This window comes from Indicator indicator, chromosome 1 (assembly GCF_027791375.1).
Source record: "Indicator indicator isolate 239-I01 chromosome 1, UM_Iind_1.1, whole genome shotgun sequence".
In the NCBI taxonomy this organism is placed as follows: Eukaryota; Metazoa; Chordata; class Aves; order Piciformes; family Indicatoridae; genus Indicator; species Indicator indicator.
In genome coordinates, this window is record NC_072010.1 from 44736572 (window position 1) to 44757957 (window position 21386).

The window sequence follows — 21386 nt, forward strand, 5'->3', positions numbered from 1 at the left end:
CAGCACCAAGGTGATCTGAGAAAAAGTAGAAGACATTTCTTGTTTTAAAAACACTTTGAAGGAAACATACTTCCTCTTGTTTCTCAAATTGTGCCCTGGTATTTACATGTCATAAATCAGTAAAGATAGAAAAATAGTTGAAAGAAAGGAAATTATTTTTCAAATTCAGTGTATTCTGTAAATGTTGCAGTCTGTCTTTCAGAGAATGTTATTTAGACTGAAGCATTGTGTGGAAGTCAACATTCTAAGGACTTCAGTGAGAATAAGATATCCTTCAGTCCTGTGGTCACTGCTTTATAATTCAGTGCTGTTCAATGTTTTTTTTCTTATCCTTCAGTTATGAAGCCTCTTCTGTTTTACAATATTTGGAGGTACTATTGGGGATTGGGTTATCTGGACTTTTTAATAAACAGTGTATTTGCACATGAGGTGGTTTTAGTCATATAATCATATAAGCTTTCTATTTTTTCCTTTGGAGAATGTGCATGTGGAAGAGATCACTGAATTGTGACTGTTATTCCCTCATCATTTTGCCTCATTTTATTAATACTGAAATAACATGAAACAGCCTGTTCAGGAAACCATCAAGAACTTATGTAGCCACTCCTTAGATGATCTGAGTGGTTTCCACATGAATAATAATAGTAGGCTTTCTTGGCATTTGTCTCTTCAGGGTGAAATCTTAATTTGGGGATATTTTTGTTGTAGTCTACTTGTGTGATTATTATTGCTTCCATTGATTAGTATCTTTTTAACAAAAAAAAAAAGCCTTTTGATATCTTTACAGTGGCAGGTTTTTAGCTTAATAATGTAAAAAAATGTCATTAATAACTGTCGCCTAACTTGTAAAATGTGCATTTTACACCACAAAATCAAGTGAAAAGCCTGGAAAGAGATAAAAGAAGAAGAGCACAAACTGATATGGAACATGACTTTGGCTTGATACCTATATTTCAATTTTTTTTTTCTTCACATGGACACTAGTGACAGGAATTTGTAGGGCAGGATCATACTGAATTTTTTGTGAGACATACAACAGTAAATTCATAACTAAAAAGAAGGGTTATGACTAGGGCAGGCTAAATCATTCTTTATGGTTTTCTGAACCAGAAATATTTAATGCACTGAAGAATTCCCTGTCATAACTAAGACAGCCTTAAAATTCTGAAGTTCCAGGGCCTTTGTACTGCCACATTAGAAAGCTTTTTCTATCATACTTACTGGAATTTCTGTGCTGGTTTTCTTTGTAACTAGATTTATGACTTATCACAAGTGCTCTTCTAGAGACTTTTCTCTTTCTGAACATATTTTTAAAATTCTTGTTTAAACTAGTATTAAAATGCAAAGGAGAAGGTATTTCTGATTTTGAGGTGCTTGAGCATTAGGAAAGGTGAGTCAAATAGGATAGTCACATAATTTCCAAAATTTTTCTCCTGTTCCCAACTGCTTGATTCATCAAAGCTGTTGTATGGTGCCTGGGCTGCTGTACACTTGTGCCCCTCACTCTTTCACACCCCTGCTGCTCCCGCTTTACTCTTTGTTCTCCATTACTCCTCCTCTCTGTCTTTTTCTTTCTGCCCCTGCCTATCTCACACACACACACTTCACTTTTTTTTTCTGTCCCACTTTATCATACAGGAAAAAGGAAACCTGAATTCCGTGAGCTGAAATGTTAAAATCTGTACATGTGTTGTTCTTGTTGCTGTTGAGATTTCTTTCCAAAGCAATTCCAATGTATTTAAATCCTTAGAAATAAGTTTTCAGAAATAAGTCATGTATGGAGATAGAGATTTTGAGGTTTTTTTTGTATAAAGATAAGAATAGCCTTTTTGCCCTTGTCTGACAATTGTTATGATGTTTATTTTCCCCAGGTTAAAAGAAAGATGTTTCTAACCACATAGTCTTTCAAAAATGGCAGTGAGCAGCCTCACAGAGAGATCACTCCCTCAGCGACCCTAGATGTGTCCTTTCTGGTCTTGTTTATATCCAGTTGGCTTAACTCCCCCCCTAATTTTGTCTATCTCTACTTCCTCATGTATGCACAGAAAATGAATTCTGTATGAAAAAAACCCTGTACTGCTGAATTACACTATTTGTGTGTGCTTGTGATTATACCAATAATATGAATAAGCAAGGACTCTGAACTATTTCACTTTACTTTCATATTGCATAAATCTGATGCTAATCAGAAAAATTAAAAGCCTGCCACTGTTGTAATAAATTAATGTGTGGCACTGTATTAAAGCTAATTGTGAACAAAATAGTTCCACTCAAGCCCAGAATGTTACACCAGGTGAAAATCTAGCTTCAAGGAAAATGTTTAAGCAGGTGTAGGATTACACATAAAATTGATTAGAAGTTTGTACATTCTTGGTCTGTAATTATATCCTTCAGCAGTACCTTTCTCTACTTTTTTCAGTGGAAGATGAAGCTGAAGCTGAAAGAGTTCTCTTCTCATACGGTTATGGTGCTAATGTTCCTACAACAGCCAAAAGACGACTAAAGCAAAGGTATAAAAGTGCCTCCTGAATTTACTTTTGAAGATAAAGTAATTATGTGAATTAGTTTTTGTCTTAGAATCCAGCCAGTTTGATTAACATAAAGAGATTTTTAATGACTTAAGTAGGAATAGAATGAAGACTAGGACCTGTTAATGTGATTGATGCATGTAAGTGAACATATGCATGTTTTTCTAAGTCATTGTATGATCTTTTTCATTGTTTTACAAAAAGATTAATTTTAATTGTGTAAAACTAATCAGCTGTAAAAATAGTTACATTGTTTACATTTATGTAATAGGAAATAAATTTTCAATACCCTAAAAATGATTGTATGTAATCATAAGAAAAACACTTCTGTGAGGAAATTAAGATGATCAATGTTTCAGAGCATCACTATTTCATCTTTACTAATACAGAGTCTACTTCCAGTTATATTTCTTAAGTTGCTGTGGTACCATTTGATCAATAAATAAAAAAATGATATGTAGGCTAAGTAACAAACCTCTTGTTCACAGTATTTTTTAAACAATTTATTATTCACTGTCTTTAAGAAATAGTAGTGCCCTTCAGATATATCATTGTAAGCATGAAAGCTACAACTCATTGTGAACTATAGGTAATGTGGATTTATTTATAATATTTTTAAGCTATAACAACAAAACTTTTGCTATTTTTCAAAGCGTGTATAGATAGTACAAAAAGTAAGCATAACCTAAGACTGGAATCATGGAATAGTGAAATGATTTAGATTAGAATAGGAACACCTGAAAGCAGCAGGGTCCAGCACCATGCTCAGAGCAAATCCAAGTGTTCAAGAGCTTCTCCAGATAAGTTTTTATTTTCTCTATTCCACATTCTTTCACAATGTCAGGTCAAAATAATGTGATTTTGTTGTGTGTGTCCAGAATCTTGTCTTTGTCCTAGCAGAATAGACACCACAATTAGGATGGTGATTCTCCCAGGATTACATTAACTCCTTGCACTTTGAGTATGCCTACAATTTGCTCAAATACATGGAATTCAAATACCTAATTTGTGTTCGTGATAGGCTTTCACTGGGCTGTTGTCTACCACAATGAGGAACTCCACCATTGTTGGTGAACAAACAAGAGTATAAAGGCCCAGTGAACATATACTGTCACCTCACAGTGTACATTTCTAGCATTCAGGAGCTGAAAGTGCAAGTTTCTGTCATGTATAGCAGGTTTTTACTGTTCAATTAGTTCATTTTGTCCGCTTAACCCCCACTTTGTCCATGGCAAAAAATACTTACCTTCTGAAGTTACTGACGTGAATTAAGGGCAAATGATGCTACAAAGGTTTATAGGGCCGTGTATTTCTTCTGTCCTTTTTATTTGTTTTTCAAGTGTTATCAATATGATTGCCAATCAGGTTGTACCTATTATGCACTGAGTTACATATTGCTGACACAAATCATGAAGATTTTATGTAATGCTTTGGCATAGCTTCATTTTCTTTCACATTTTTTAAGCCTCTTCATACTGTTTCCTTGTAATGTTTCTTTTTATATTGCATAAAATTAAAAAAAAATAAAATTTAAAAAGGGAGAGAAGGAAGCAACTTCATAACCCTGTTGTATGTCTGGTTGTGGAGACTGCTGAAAGTTCTGTAGCATCATTTTCTAAAACTTAATTCCTTCCCTCTTCCTCATAAACTTTTTTCAGTTTCAACTTCAATCCTTTATTTTCTCCACCTTTTTGAATTCAGTTTAGATTATTTACATCTAAATCAATTTGGCTAAATCACCTTTGACCGGTGAATCTGATGATCAATAAGCCAGGATTTCAGATGTGCTTGGCTCTGTTGAAATGTCTCATATACTTCTCTTGTTCCAAAAAACATTGACAGATGAGGCTGATTTAATTCCTCATAATGGTATCAGAGACTTCATATATTTTCTTTATCTTCTAAAATAAGAAGATTTAAAAAGCTGTAAAAATCTGTATGGTTTATCTGCTGCTGTTCAGACTCAAGGATAACTGTCATGCAGAAAATTTGTCACACCTTTGGCTGCCTAAGCTTTAAAGCAAAATCTCTGTGACACCAACTTCTATGCTAAGAGTCATTAAAGAAACACAGATAAATGTTCTGCTCTCTGAGACTGTTTAAGGGAAGAGACTCTATTGCAGATGTGAATAATCTTCTTTTTTTTGAGTCCACTACCTGCTTTTTAATTCCAGACATATGAGATCCTCTTATAACTTGCTGGCATGCGCTGCTTTGCCTACTTGCCGGAAAGAACTGTTCCGTTACTTTGGACATAGGCACCGTGCACCCCTAGTAGTAAATTAAGCATGCCTGGGAACATTCTGAAGCATTGAGACTGAATGGCATGTTTAATGACTGCTGTCATTAAACTGAACTCTCAGTACAGGTTTCCTTCATGTGAACTACCTATTGGCAGGGATTGCTTACCCATGATAACTGTCCAGCTATGCCTAGGAACTAGTGTTAATGAACACTTTGGTGGTTTGCTAGCAAGAAACTATCACATTATTGAGCACTGCATAATTTTTCTAGTGTAGTTGGAATCAGGTTTACCAGAATGTCTTTGCAGATCAATCCCTTTCTTCCTTTGCTTTAAACTAGTTTAAAAATATACTGGCAAGCATACTTGAAAGATGTACTTGTGTGTATCCTTAAATACTTGGAAATCCAGGTTAAGTTCACTAAGCAGTTGTAGCTTGGAAAATTACGATGGGCTACATTCCCAAATTTGCCATGGGAAGTTTCCCCTTGCACTGTAATAAATAATGTGTAAGATCCCTAACTAGTCAAAGAAGGGGTTCATTTCTGTTTTGTACTAGATGGGAACTTAACACTCATCTTGCTTCTCCTAAATAAAAATCCAAGTAACTGGTTTGGAGAATTATTTTCTCTTTTCCTCAGTTATTGCTTGCACAGCCTAAAGCTCCTTGTCCTAGGAACTGTGAGAATCAGCCTCTCAGTAAATACTGTTGAGAGTTTCAGGTAATTCCTCTCATAAAATGTGAAAGTGAAAAGATTGTCTGTGCGAAAGTATAGGCTCATGACACAGGTAAAGAATATTCTGCCAAATCTTAGAAGTGTATTCCTTCTTACTGAGGAAAAGGTGGAGATTATGACTGGTTAATTTTTCAGAGAAAATTTGTACTTATCTAGCTTTACACATTCTAAGCCTCACTTTAAGGGTAAATATAATTTCCCAATTGGTTTCCTTTAGACCACTTACACTCTTACAGATTCGGTATCGTGGTCAAGGACTGGATAACACTTCACTATCCATTATTTGGAGACTAACAGTCTTACATCTTCAGTTTATGGACGATATGCATTGAGAGTCTAAGATCTGGAGCTACTTCTCCCTTTCTTCAATGTACAGGTTTTTGAAAAATGCCAGATTGTTGTGGGGAGCCATTAGTCCAGTGGTTTAGGCACACTGGAAGTTGGTATTAGCCCTCAATTTAGAGCTGTGAATTTCCTTTCTCATATTGTGAAACAGACTGGTGACCAAAGAAACTAAATGCAGAGGGGTACAACGATAAATTCTCTAGATACAACTTTGCTAATAAGCCACCAGGCTGCTGAATCCTGAAAAAGCAAGATGGGAGTATTAATTCCAGGATACATACACCTAGACATCTAATCCTAGGTTTAATGGAGAGACTTGGCATCTAACTTCCCACTGTAACCAATTCCGTTCTAATCAGTATGTCAACAGAGTTTGGAGTGCATTTCAGTTCACCATCCAGGAATCCATTTTGATGGAATATAGTCAAGCTATACAGACTGTTTTGGATAGATCTAAACAGTTTGAAAGACCAAGTCAGATATCTGGAAGTAGGCTTTGTATATTGAGTCTTCCCATTGCTGCTTATTGATGATAAACTCTTTTGATTTTAGACATGAAACATGAAAGAGGTTGAGGATCTATTTTTTTAACTAGGGTGTTTAAGTAACTCAGTAGTCCTTTCTTTTCACTTCTAAGTTAATTTGTGGATCTGCTTAAGAGCTTATTCTTTTAAGGTGGCAATAATATTTAATTATGTAGCATATCAGATGTCAGATAAAACAATTCCAACTGTTTTGAAAATGCTAAAATACCACATTTTTCAATATACCACTACAAAATGTATATATATGCTTTTATAAAAAAAATGTTTAAAGAGAAGCCAGTTACAGATCCCTAAAGTTGCTAAAAAGTAAATATTCATAATTCGTTGAAACATTTTAACATGGTTACTGCAACTGTATAGTATTGTACAAATTACATAGATAATTGATTTCTAAAAAAATACTACAATGGCATAACTGTGGCAATACTATTTCAGTGCTGTTAAATTTTGTAACATTTTCGTTGTTTTTCTGATTTCAACTATTCTGCATGTTTCACTGTGTAGTTTATATATATTTGTATTTAAATGTTGGTGAAAAATTAAGGCAATCAAGTTCTGAAGTATAAATGTGAGAATTTCTTTTGCATATTTTGGAAAAACTTCAACTTGATCTTGCTTTTTATTGGCACAGTGTTCACTTAGCAAGGAGGTTACTGCAGCTAGAAAAGCAAAACTCGTTGCTTGTAAAAGATCTGGAACATCAGAAGGAACAAGTAACACAGATTTCACAAGAGGTAAATTACTGCTACAAAAAAATCAAATCTGCAGAGACTATAAACATTGCAGAACAGCTGTTCATAAAATGAAATATTTTCTAAACAGTGTTTATTATCCATTTGATGTCAAAAGATGGCCTCATAATTAACGAAAACTCTATGTCAAACATTTTCAAAGAACTTTATATTGTATTTTGAAATGAAGATCAGAAGAGGGATTACTTTACAGGCTAAACAAGAATGTAAGCCAGACAGAAAACATTTTGATTTCTGAACAGACCAGCTAGCCAAACTTGTTTGTTCTGTTTGGTTTTTTTTCAATGAATACCTTGTTACATTTTACACAGCTTTTCTCTTAAAATCACTTTTAAAATCTTAAAGTCACTGTAAATTCTTTTCTTCAGTCTTTGGAGCATGCAAATCTAGGGAATATTTAATATAAGCTGCTTTTTTCTTTAAAAAGACAATTTTTTTTCTTTTTCACTCTGTTACAAGGAGTTTAATTTCATGATCTTTTAAAATTCTCTATACTACACCTGGAATCAGATATTGTGTTGGCATGGAGAACAAAGACTAAATAAAATTCATTCCAGAATTAGGACAAGCTAATTTTTGAAAAATCTTTTTAAGACTGTCTTCTAGGTTTCTTAGGAACCAAAGAACATCCAGGTTTTCTATTCAATATTGCCACCACATGAAATTCTAGACTGACAGTTTTAGGAACGCAGTTAATAGTTTGATTTTTAAAGCCATGTTCACTATAAATTAGGATAACACCCAAGTGTTTCACAGTGTAAATACTTGCATTTTCTACATATTTTAAAACTTCCATGTATTTTATAAGTGTGTGTATATATATATTATTATAATGAAAGGTACGTGAACAATGATGTTGTATGGGTTTTTTTTTAACCAATACACAATTTATTGTGGGTTTTTCTTAGGTATATGCTATAATTTGCATTTGACTAAAACATGTCTTTCAAATCTTCTTGATGACATCAAGAGATTTGTGAACCCAATGTTATTTTTCAGAATTTTTTTCTATCAGTATTCTTTTGCTATTGTTAATAAAATCTGTGCTTTATTTCCCACTTAAATCTCTCTGGTTTCCACTTCAATACGTTTCTCCTTACCCACAGTGGTTTTATATTTGCTTCTAGATCACTGATTAAAAATTCAGTGAGTGAACTTAGTTCAAATTCATGCAAAATTCCACTAGAACGTCTTCACCTCATGTTTATTCCCCCATGAGATATGGTGTAGCCCTTTCTTGATAATCTATCATATAACTGTATAATTTAAATCAGAATAGCATCCAGTACAAAGCTCAGTATCTTGCAGATAGTTAACACACAGATACTAAGCCTATTACTATCAGACTCCTAAGGATAAATAAAATCTTTTAAGACCTGCTTTCTGTTAAACTCATGTCTGGCATTCAGGTCTGAATGCTGCTTCAGATTTCTTTCTAGTAGTGATCAACAATTACTACGTTTAGCATCCAATCTAAACTTTGGAATGAAATAACTTTGCAGAGGTTTTGAGCTACAGTGCCAGAACTGATGGATAGAGAATCTCACCTGTCTACAAGGCTAATACGGTCTTTGGGTGACCTCAAAAGCAAATACTGAGTCAGTATGCAGTAGAATCCATATCCTAAATACAGAAATTTATGAAAGATGATACATTTGGCTTGCTGCTGAATGCCTTTTTCAAGCCTTCATCATGACATTGTATGCCTTGATTGAAAAAATTTTAACAAAAACAGATTTGCATCTCATTCTGAGAATACAGGTCAAGCTGAAAAATAATTTAAGTCCTTCACCTTAATGAAGGTGTCCATTCAGAGATAAACAATATATGTTCAGTAGCTAGGTATGAGATCTCTCACTTAAAATAATGACACAGAAATACTTAAGTAAATCTCATACATCAAGACAGAAAGAAATTAGAGTAGTATAGAAAAACTAATGCTGCTGCTGAAGAATAATTCATATATGTGTGTGTATATTAGTAAAACCGATCCATTAAACGCATTTAACACTCAATTATTACAATTTAATGGCAACCTCTTTTAAGTTTATAGAATCAAACAGGCTACAAAGCACCAGCATGGAGAAGGAAGGGTCAGCCTTATTTTCATAACAGCAGCATGTTTTTTAGCTGATAAAGTTAACAAGTTAACAGATGACTTAGCAGCATCAAACCAAGCTTACACCACCTCACTTGTCCTTTCCTACTGAAGTACTTTAATTCTTATCAATGAGAACAATGAAGAACTTCACACTGTGATGACAGCATCCTTTGAAAGTCTTAGGCTATCAAGAACAGGATTCCTAACAAGATCACTTGGATTAGTTTTGTCCTGTAATGGCAGTCTCAAGGTTTTGTGCTGGATTACTACACTGTATCTTGGAATTACCTGTTTGTCCTGTACTGTCTTCCTGAAAGAGATTGGTTTTGAAAGCTTGTACTCTGGGAAACATAATAGCTTTTTAAATTCGTTATCAATTTATTGAGGATTATTACTTTCTTCAAGAAGATGATTGCCTCATGTTTTTACTTCTCTGTAGTAAAACTTGGCATTTCACTGTGGACTAGAATAGGTATTTCCTGAAAGAATGGATGTATTTAAATAATACTTTAGGATTTGCATAAAATTGATGAAGTGCAATGTGTTTGCCTCTTTTGTCACTTTTTAAAACATGAAATGGAATCAACTCCCCTTTTAGTGAGGTCAGTAATGTGGGCAAGCAAAGTTTCTCCTTTGTTCTGCTCTTTAGTAAATGTGAACTATTAAGTTCTTTGCATATTTGGCAGAGTACAGAGGGAAGTAGTAAAATTGAAATAAAATTAATATATAATGGTATCAAAGAAAAAAGGAAAAACACTCATGTTTTAAAAATTGTGATGAGGAGAAAAATCTGATTTTAGGAAAGCTCTGTAGGAAGAGGTTTGGGGGTTGTTTTTTCCCTGCTTGTGTGGAACAACAATAGGACAACTGTCTCCTGAGTCTGATTTGGCAAATGCAGATTGTTCGCTCTATTGATAAATTTTATAAAGTAATTTGAAACTTTAATCATTTTCCACTTAATTCATTCTGTTTGACCAGTTTGTATTTAAGTTTTACAGGTTTTGATTTGTTTTTCCAAGAATCTAATTGGTATTCTTGACTTCTGTGTACTCCAGCTGCTGAAACTGCTAAGTTTTCATGTGTGATCTTGATTCTGCACAGAATTTAGTGAGTGATCTTATTTAAATGCTCAAGATGTGAGCTGTATCATGCAAGACTTTTAAACCTAATGATCCTTATTTGTCCAGGGAATACAACCAGAATCTTAGAATCATTCTGGTTGGAAAAGAACTTTAAGATCATTGTGAAGACAGTTGTTTTATACTAGTCTTGTAAACGTCCTGTTGGATTTCACTGTTCATACACAGTGATTGATTAAAGGGAAGGGGAGTTTTCTTTCATTATTACCGTGGTTTTGTTAGGATTCAATTTCTGATCTGAAAATTCCATTGTAATAGAGTACTGCCTGTGGTCAATAAGGTGAACCTGTAGTGATATTTTTCATCAATAGAAGCTGTTAGATAAAACTCTTGAAAAATCAAATTAGGGAACTGTAAAGAGTGGCAGTATAATTGCAGTGAAAATATAATACAATTAGAACAGAAAAGTGAAATGATAATATACTAGATAGTAATTTGGGATAGTTTGATTCATATATTTTTGTGAAATAAGAGGTTTCAGGGTTATGTTATTATGCAGTTGGTAATAATTGATAATGCCTAGTATTAATTAAATAATAATAAAGAAGCAACTGTGCTTTATAAATTACAAAAGTTGTAGTAGTAATACTTCCTTTTCTTTTTTTTTTGGCAGCTTGACAGAGCAAATTCTTTGTTGAGTCAAGTACAACAGCCGTACAAATACCTCATTGAAACTGTGCAACAGAGAGATTCTCAAATAAATCTACAGAAAGAACGTATTACACAACTTGAAAAAGATTACAGGTAATCAAAATCATTGCTTCTTTATTTCAAACTGAAAGTAAAGTTACTTGCTTGTTTATCATTGGAAAAGAATTATATTATAGGCCATGAAGTAGGAGATGTTGACATTCCATCATTAAGTCCAGCCTTTATACCGGAAATCTAACATCTGTGATTTCACTCACTCTCAGAAAAAGAGGCATTAGGTTTGAAAAAGCAGCAATGATAGTCAGGTTTAAAGTGAGTTTGGAGCTGATAAGAGCTTTCACAAAGTAGGGGAGAGTTCAGAAGACTAAAAGGACACCAGATGTGCAGATGTAAAAATAAAGAAATAAAGTAAAAGAAAGATAATAGACAAGTCCACCAGCAAACAGTATCAGGCATAACTGGAGCAGGCTTCCTTTAGTGGAGACTTGTATTTGGAGTTAGGTCCATCTGTCAGAACTCTGATTGATGAGCAAATTCCCACATTCATACGACTTTATGAACTGTGTTCAACATCTGGTTCCAAAGCAAGCTACTATAGAATAATCTGCCCCTTGATTTTCAGAGAAGTTGATAGCTGTGTCCTGCTGCAGTACAGAAGAATTAGCATTTTAACTCTTAGGTGTTTATGTGGTATCTTGGTTTAGGAAAGATATGCAGTAGCAATTTGAAGCATTAATAAAATTGCAATGAGGTGAAAAATACAGTTTTCCAAGAAATCTGAAATAATCGTTCATACTTCTTGACAAGCTATCTCTCACTGGTCTTACTTTCATTCAGTAAGACTAGATCCTTTCTTTTTTATTACAAAATCAAATGTTTTAATATTTTCCTATACCTGATAGAAGAAACACTTCCAAGATTAGTTTTATTTTTCCATAAGTAAAAAATCACAATCTTCCCTCCTTATACAGGTTCTTACTTTTCCATTTTGTGATAATAATCATGAAAGAATTGGTCACTAGCAGATTATTTTTTTTTATTATGGTAACATGAAAATAACTTTCATTATTCACATAGTAGTGAAAACGTTTCCAAAAACTAGGACAAAAGTGAATAAATAGGTGAGGTAATTTATGAAAGTGTGCATTTCATGCCTTTAAAATATATGAGAAATAATTATTAGCATTGATTCTGTTGAGATTTTATGGCTATTACAAATAAGCTGAATGCCCAGATATTCTTCCTAAATATAGCCTACAAATTAAGGAACCTAAATTAGAAACTTTGGTCAGCTTTCCTTAGGAGGAAGTGGCATCTCCAAAAAGCGTTTCAGATTTTGGATGGACTGAGTCATTTACTAGAGATGCCTGTTGCTCTCCATTAACTATGAAGGGAATTTTTGGCATCTTAAAGTGCCTGAGGTTAAAGAAGAAAATGCATCTGCACCACAGTGTGAGCATTCATGGTAAACATACCAGCAGTACTCTACTGTGGCGAGCTGGGGTGTGCTTACCACTAGTCTGTGCTTCTGTAAATGAAAGTGTGGTCTGACAAAAGTATATTTTTATCCTGAATGGTTTTGTAGCAAAAAAGTAACACTTACTTGACACATCGAATGTTTTTGTAAGAAGCGTTTCCCTGTATTTTCCAATATTCCTTGTAAACTAAAAATAACTGTTGTTCCCTTATCACAGGTTTTCCTCAATTTTGCCATAGTGTCATAAGCCAGTGAAAATGCTCAAAGCAGCCTCATACCTCGAGGTTTTTGGTACATCTCACTAGTCCCTAATTTTGCTAATCACAACTCCGCATTTAAAACGAACATCCTAACTCATTTGCTGATGTTCCCTGAAGCATAGAAGAAATCATAACCCTGCATAAAATTGATAATATCCGTCCTTTGCTTTCCCATAAGTGAGACAAAGGTTAGAGGAAGGGATTTCTAACCAGAGAACCATTATGTTCCAGCAGTCTTTGGTCATGAGGATAGCCTTTTGGAATCTTCTGATGACAGTTTTAAATTAAAATATCCCTTAGGTGAATTCAGATTACTCTGTGGACCAGTCTAGCTCCCAGCTATTTCAGAACTGAATCAGAATGAGATTTAAGTAAATTAATGGTAATCCGCACCAAATATATGCCAAGTGAAGCTCTGCTGGATCAAGAGATTTAGACCACTATTCCTATCCTTCTTACTTTATTAAACAGCATTTTGTTGGTTTGTGTGTGGAATATTTTTGAGAGAATGAGTTCAGAGAATTAGTTCTCCTCAAGGAGGGCCCTACATTCTGCAGATAATGCTGATGCTATTAGAAAAGTAACAGTGAAAATAGTAAACATGGTATATGAAACCTGGTTTCTCTGTCTGTCAGAGCTAAGGGAGGAAGTAAATATTTGTAAAGCCATTTCAAAATCAAATGGGTTTTTTTTCAACCATTACTTCTAATTAATAGTTAAAATTGCAGTTCTGCAGTAGCCTTTTTAAATTGAGGTTTAATTTATGATACTGTTACACAAAGTACTTTTTTTTTTAATTTTACATGCCGTATGTGCATTAATTTTATTTCTAAAAAGCAATTTCTCAAGTACCAGCTAATAGAAAAACAACATTCAATTTTTAGTTTTCAGACAGACCTTTAACAATATTAGTGCTTTTTTTGAATGCAATTAATTTTTAAATCTCGTGTTTGAGTACCAGATTGTAGATAAATTAACATAATGTTAATATGCCTGCACCCTGACAATCGACACTGACTACTTAGCTTTATCCTCACAGCTGCCCTATGCTTAATTGTGTTTTTCCTTCCATTGTATTAAGTGTGCAGAATCTATGGTGGAGGAATGAACTTCCTGTGTAAAGTTTTTATCTCATCTGTTCATCAAGAAAGTAGGTTCTGCATTATGTAAATCATGGAGCAGTCGCATCTGTGTTATCAGTGCCAGTGTTCTCTGTCACCCCTTACTTAGGTTGAAAGGGGATAATTTGCTAATGAATTTACTTTTTTTAGGCTTAATCCATAACTGGCTTCTGTGGACAGTGATGACGGCCAATAATCTTTTTTAGAACATACTCCTAGGGTGATTAGGATCCAGCAGATTTCCCAAGATGATGAGTCAGTACTTTCTTGCAACCTTAGAAATGTTTTGCAGCAACCTGCAGTGCTTTGTATTTCCTTGTCTGCTGAAAAGGCTGTTGTTTGATGCTGATGTGGTTTCGATTCTGTGATGAAATAGTCTTGATGAAATCAGCATAAGAGGCTATCTGTGACAGCAATCTCCACAGTCTGGGCTGTGGGTGGTGTTGTGCCATAGTTTTACTGTTTTTTCTCAAATTGGCCAAAAGTGACTTATGATGTGGTTCTTCGATTCCTCACACTGCATCATTCTCTGAAAGTGTCTTTTCTGACACCAGCTATTGCTAAAAGAGGAGTGGGGCTGATGATCTGTGGAAGTCCCTTCAAACCCCTAACATTCAGTGATTCTGTGTGACCTCCAGGTTATTACAGGTGTGCTACATGACTGCTTAGATTCAAGTGTGAAGGCACAGTGTATTACTATTCAAAAATAAAAGGAGAGGTTGTTTAAGGGTAATCAAAGTTCTGTCAGCTGTGGCCCACATGTATGTTCTCTACCACTCTCCTTCCCAACACATGGAAATTCTCCAAGGCAGGCCACAGTCTGTGCTGGCACTTGGCTGTGGACAGAATCGAGGTGGCCCTGGCAGCAGAACACTTTGTGCACTTAGCCATGCACCTGCAGATATGTTTTGGATACAAAACCTCTGGGTTTGAGTGACAGGGCATCTGTAGGGTGAATTTATAGGTAGTCCATATATCTCAAAATATTCTATTAAGTAACTCCTCATTTATGTTAGTCCAGATAGCTCTCTCCTTACTAAAAGTAAATAGCGATGGTTAATAAGAGCAGTGGTGTGTATGAGGATGACTCCTTTCTACTATAAAGAACATTCTCTAGCATACACTTCTTTAACCAGAAATGAAAACATCCCATTTAGCACTCCTCTTGAAAAGAAATGCCTTGTAACTATGTCATGCTGTGGCAAAACAAATCTCTGAATTTCATTCTTATGTGTGTAGTGAAGTAATTGTAGTTGTACATAGTTTTCTGCTAAAAACATCTAGGGTTATAAATAACTGGAGACATTCAACAGAACTTCATTCATAAAGAGAGGGTATTTATTTTAAATGCAGTTACTCAAATTTCTCTGTACCAGTGGCTGGTTTTAAAAGTGGTTCACTTACCCAAAAGCACTGCTCAAAAGCCTAACTGTGTGGCAAATCTAGAAGCAGTACAAGGATTTTGCTCAGTAAGAAGCTATGTACTTAAATGTTCCTTACCTAAACATTTTGGGTTCTCTAATTGCCATCCAAATATTATAAAGCTCAGCATACAGTGTTAGCTGAGTTTTTCCCATCACGGAATGGGCAGTGAGGCTATTCCAACACTACTGCTGTTTATCCGAGAAGTGTTCCAAACAAAATTTGGAGAAATATATATATTTTTTTTCCGTACAAATAAACATTTTCTGACACACATTACAACTTTTAAGAGTTTTTTGGGTTTATTTTTACAATTTGAGAAAATAATTTCTTTTCCATTTGAACACAACAAAGATGAGTTCTTCAAGGAACCTGAAGCACTCCAATTAAAATCATTAAGCAATACTTTCCTAAATGCCTTTGAAAATATGATTTGTGGTTACTTAATCGCACAATGACAGATCACAAATTATTCATTTATTCTCTCTTCTAAAGAACTTTTACTGGCAGGATTTTTCATACCTGCCTCTCTAACTACATGACTTAAAAAGAAAATTTGACTTGGACTTCAGAAATTAGCTGTCTGCTCTGAGCTATTTGTCTGTAATTTACAGAGAAGGGATAGCTGCACTATATGCCTGTGTTATATATTCAGTTTTATGTGCAAAACCTCCACATATATAATTTCTGTGTTTGATTTTTTTTATGATAATATTTGCATATGAACATAACATGCAAAACAAAACCCGTCAAGACTGAACTTCAGTTTTCAATTTCTTCATGACATAGTGTGAAATTAACATAAAGGCACAATCCTTATTTCTTATAGCATTTGGTACACAGTTCACTGAAAAAGAAACCTATATTTTTTCAAACTGAATGGAAATAATAATAAAAAACAGTAATATGTAAACCTATGTTTATTTAGTGCGTGCAGCATAACCATATTATCCAGAGCATCTAACAATAGAAGCTTATGAACAAGAAAGGAGATAGTATATTTAGACTAGAGGTTTAAAAGATAGCTTCATTGCCTAAATTCAGAAGTCTTTAAAAAAGTCTGAGACTGGGAAATATTTGTCTTCATTCTACAGACCTGAAAATGTCTTACATTTAATATCCAAGCTACCTGGGCTTTAGATCCTGAGTAAAGCAAAACAAAACAAGCCAGTAGTTGCTATGAGCAATGTGTATGTATATGACAAGTGTATTCCATGGTAAGTCTGGCATTCCTGGTACCTGGATTCATACCTGGCTAGGTTTTGAAAGCATGATGGAATGAAACTGGACCTCCTCCCAGACGTTTTAGTTTTTTTCTGGAAACTCAGGCGCACAGGGAAAACAGGAGCTGTACTGCTTTTCAGTTGATTCACCAACCTGGACTTTTCAGGTCATGGTTATATGATGAGCACCTTCTCCACACTCAGGGTGGAACAATTAGTGACCAGGACTGTGGAGCACAGCATGGTCTACACTTTCTGTGGCATGTGAAAACAGCCATTTGTGCTGTTGAATAACTCCAGGAATATTAGATCATTTCGACACAGTCCATTTCCCCCAAGTATGTTCTCACCCCAGGACAAGTCATTGGAAGATTTATTTCAATGTTTGGTACACTAATACTTTTAATACATCTTTGTGTCATGAAAACTTAAAAGTATGTTTAGTTAAAGATGGTCAAACAGATCCTGTCTTTTCAGATGAAAGGTACAACTCTTGAGTTCAGATGTGAGAAGCTGATTTGTCTAGACATAGAGATTGTGGTTTCAGAATCATAGTAAGACAGTTAAGGCATCAGGTCACCAAACAGAGCATTTTCACCTTTATCTTCAGCGGTGGATTTCCACTGTACATGGTAAATCAAGATGTTTTGGTGATCCACATGAAAAATAACCTTTAAAAAGACTGCAGCTTCCACACAGATCAGTGAAGTGACCTACTTATGTGGGCACAAATTTTACACACACAAAGTGCAGGTTACCAGTATGTAGCTGGGGAAGGATGATCTAAGTTTTCACTTAGGTCAGCTGAAACAAGCTGTCAAACTGCTCTCTGATTTGTTACACTGCCAATTAAAATTGGATTAGGTTAAACTGCTGTTTAATGGAAGTGTGGAGCAGTTTAAAGCTGAAATCTCGACTGCTGATATCCAAGATGGCCATTCAGAACATTTTCATAACACGGACTGAAATGATCAGTCTTCTTCCCAAATGGAACTTTTGAAGGTATTTCTCCTTTACGTGGTCATTACAGGTGTAAATTTATTATTGTTGTATCTGGTAACTGCTTTCTCACTCTGTAAAATGTATAGATGCCTCTTTTTCAGTATTCTTTCAGAAGTGTCTGAATTAATTCCTTCTGTCAGCAGTAATGAAAAAAACATAGCTATTGCAAAACTACTAAATCTGAAGTCTACACATGCTTTGGTAATTCTGTATTCATATGTATGACAGAAAACAAGTCAAATGCCATAAAGAAAGAAAATTAGAGTTGCTCCACTTGGATCAGTCATCTCATATTGTTTAAGAAGGTATAACTAGTATAAGTAGAGTAGGTTCTGATCTGTAGATGAAATTGAATCTTGAACACAAACTTCTGATTTAGTCATGGACACTGCTGTTTATGCTTATTCAGTACACCCTTTAAGGGATAAAGGAACCTTTTTTATTGCTTCTATAATGATTTTGTGAGTCATTCTCTCTAAAAGGATTGCTCTATGCTGTCAGGAAGTACAGAAATCCAAGAAAAACTGACATATCAGTAAATTACAAACCATGAACCCAGGAAAAAAATAGTACAGCAATTTCATCATGATTAAAAATGTCACAGAAAATAAGCCTCTTGAAAATATTAAAATATCTTTGTATTTTTTTCATAAATGTTACTACTTTCCTTTTAACTAACTCACTAAGTGATTTGGCCAAAGCATACATTTTTTCTTAGAATTAATGAATGCCTAGAAGGAGTTGAGAGTCATAATTTACAGTACAGACCTTGCAAGGAACTGCCAGAAAATCTCTGGGGCAAAGGATGATGTTGCTTATTTGAAACAAGCGGATGATAGAATTGAAGCCACTTGAAGAAAAAGGGTGATTTATTTTGTTGATAATTTCTGGGTTAAATACTGAGAATATTAAATAATTTGTGTTTGCAACACATAGAATTGCTCCATTCCATTTATAAAACCTCAATAGATTTGTCTTGAACGCCTGATGTATTCAGTAAGATATTTGCACTCCATATGCAGGATTGTATTTTGCATAGCTGTTGGTTTATGCTATAGTTTATACTGTGCAACTTATTTAGTTAAGTCATGATAATGGCATATATAACATCAGTCTTCCAAGAAACTCTCCGTGGCTGTTTTATCAAACCAGATTATATACTGGCATTATGCATGCATAATTTTATTGTTGGAAATTAATGCTGTGGCTAAATAGGAAAAGATGTTTAACTACATTAGAATTGCTGCCTGGAATCAGAATGTGTATGCTAAACATTTAAAATGTTCATGTTCTTTAACTAAGAAAATAAAGAGGAATTAAAGTTAAACTTGACATTGTGCTAGAAAAGCCTGCCTTCATGCTTAAATGGTTCTCTTACTTGCTTCACAGGATAAACTTGACCCCATGCGTTTTCCTGGAATATAAAATTTAAAAAAAATGTATCAAAAATACATTAACGATTTCTGCAGAAACTACATGGCTAAAAGGGAGAGCTAGATGTTATTGTTCCTTGTACTTGTTATTTTCAAAATTCTATATACAGTAGCAGAAAAAGAGGTGATGCTGAGAGAAGAGCATGTGCTGCTGCTAATGATAACTACAACAAAGAAATCCAAATTTAGATATAGAAGTGTAGATATGAGCAGCCTTGCTTTGCTTATAAATGAACTCATTTTGCCTAGAAGAAACTGAGAGATAATAACAGAAGATTCTGATAATTTAAATTACCCTTCAGAGAATCAAACCCCTTCCATATTTTATGAAGATTTTGAATAGCATTTCTGTTTGTTTAAAATAGGATTTTTTTATGTATTGGTACATTAAGGCCCATTTATACAAATGACAATGTTTGAACACAGAGAGGGGTCCTTTGATACAATTACTTGAGCAGATTTTCATTGTTGCTAGTATTTAGCTTTAGAAAATGTGTGTTTCAGCCAGAATACAAGATTAAAAGAGATTATCTGTTGCTATTACTGCATTTCCTATCCTCTTTCTACCAGTCTTTTAAATAAAGAAAAGACAGCTTTGCTGCGTGTCAAGAATCAAATGGCAGCAGATTTGGAGAGACTTCTAAATCACCGTGAGGTAATCTTCCTATTCCATCATTTCTACCATAAGTGTGGTTTTTTTTTTCTCTCCTCAGCCTTTAACTATGGGGATAAAAACTGTTTTACTTTAGTCTGATATGTTGGGGATTTTGTTTGTGTCATTTTCAGAAACACAGGTGACTGCGTCTGACAGGCACTCTGGAGGCTCTCAGTTGTACTCAGTTATGCTGTCACTTGCTAGGTACTCTCTGATTGGTCTCACTGTTCTTTTCTTATACATACAACTGTCCTGCCTTGCAAAGTGTTTGGCATTTGCATGCATCTAACAAATATTTAGATAAAGATGATTAAATTGATACACATGTAACCTGCAAGGCCTGCCTGTTCCACAGTATGCTCCAAGATCTATCCCTACTCCCCAGTCACTGAGACCAAAAGCCAGGAAGAAGCATTGTTCAGTTCATTTGCAGTACACATATCCAAGTTTCTTTTCAACTCCAAAATTGGATTTGAGGGGAGGAAACAGGACAGTAGTCACACAGGTTTCACCGAACAAGAATCAGAGTACTTCTTTATGTACTTCAGTGGATTTCATTTAAGCAAGGAGTTGGGTGCTACGGGAGTATACTCTCACATCTAAAAGACCATTTATAATAGATGTTCTGTTTGGGGATTCCTAAAAGACTTGGTCAAGATTTTGAACAATCTTAAGACTGATGGACTAAGACTAACTGTATGAAGTTCAACAAGGCCAAGTGCCCGGTCTTCCACGTGGGTCACAACAACCCTATGGATGTGGGGATGTGTGGTAGGAAAGCTGTGATTCAGAGAGGAACCTGGGGGTTCTGGTTGATAGGTAACTGAACATGAGTCAGCAGTGTGCCCAGGTGGCGAAGAAAGCCAATGGCATCCTGGCTTGTATTAGAAACACTGTGGCCAGCAGGAACAGGGAGGTGATCGTCCCCCTGTACTCAGCACGGATGAGGCCACACCTTGAGTACTGTGTTCGGTTCTGGGCCCATCGCTACAAGAGGGACACTGGAGGTGCTGGAGTGTGCTCAGAGAAGGGCAATGAGGCTTGTGAAAGGCCTGGAGCAGATGGCCTACAAGGAGGGTCTGAGGGAGCTGAGGTTTGTTCAGTCTGCAGAAGAGGAGGCTGAGGGGAGACCTCATCATTCTCTACAACTACCTGAAGAGAGATTGGAGCGAGGAGGGGGCCAGCCTCTTCTCCTTGGTGACAGAAATAGGGGAAATGGTCTCAAACTGTGTCAGGGGAGGTTCAGAATGGACATTAGGAAATACTTCTTGACAGAGAGGGTTATCAAACATTGGAATGGTCTGCCCAGGGTGCAGTCACCGTCCCTGGAGGTGTTTAAGCAGCATGTGCACCTGGCACTTAGGGACATGGTTTAGTGTTGATCCTTCAGTGCTGGGTCGAGGGTTGGACTGAATCTTGGAGGTCTCTTCCAACCAGATGTTTTCTGTGATTCTGTGATTTATGCAATTTGAAAAATATTAATTATGGATTTATGTGTTGTGTACCTGGTATCATGTTATTGCACATAATAAACTGTCATGTCTTGTTAGGAATTGCCTTGTTGCTCTTCTGTTTGTAATAAAAACATTAGAATTCCTGAACAGATAAACTCAAGATATTTAACAGTTAACATAAAATGAGGTTTAGATATGTTGAAAATACAAGAAAAATGCCACAGCAATGTTAATGCTGTCTTAGAGCAACATGTTTCAATAAGTACACAGCTTTGACTTAAGGTATTCCAACCTGTGTG

The 21386-nt window shown here is 35.2% G+C and overlaps 1 protein-coding gene across 1 annotated transcript in view; it reads left to right on the top strand.

Annotated features, from left to right (window-relative positions):
- The window catches only part of PIBF1 (progesterone immunomodulatory binding factor 1), a 124415-nt gene that overhangs the window by 85759 nt on the left and 17270 nt on the right, over window positions 1-21386 (top strand). The window contains exons 12-15 of the mRNA XM_054385371.1: window positions 2420-2510; window positions 7029-7131; window positions 11003-11133; window positions 19549-19633. Of these exons, the coding sequence (XP_054241346.1) occupies window positions 2420-2510; window positions 7029-7131; window positions 11003-11133; window positions 19549-19633 (410 nt within the window). The remainder of the gene's footprint in view (window positions 1-2419; window positions 2511-7028; window positions 7132-11002; window positions 11134-19548; window positions 19634-21386) is intronic.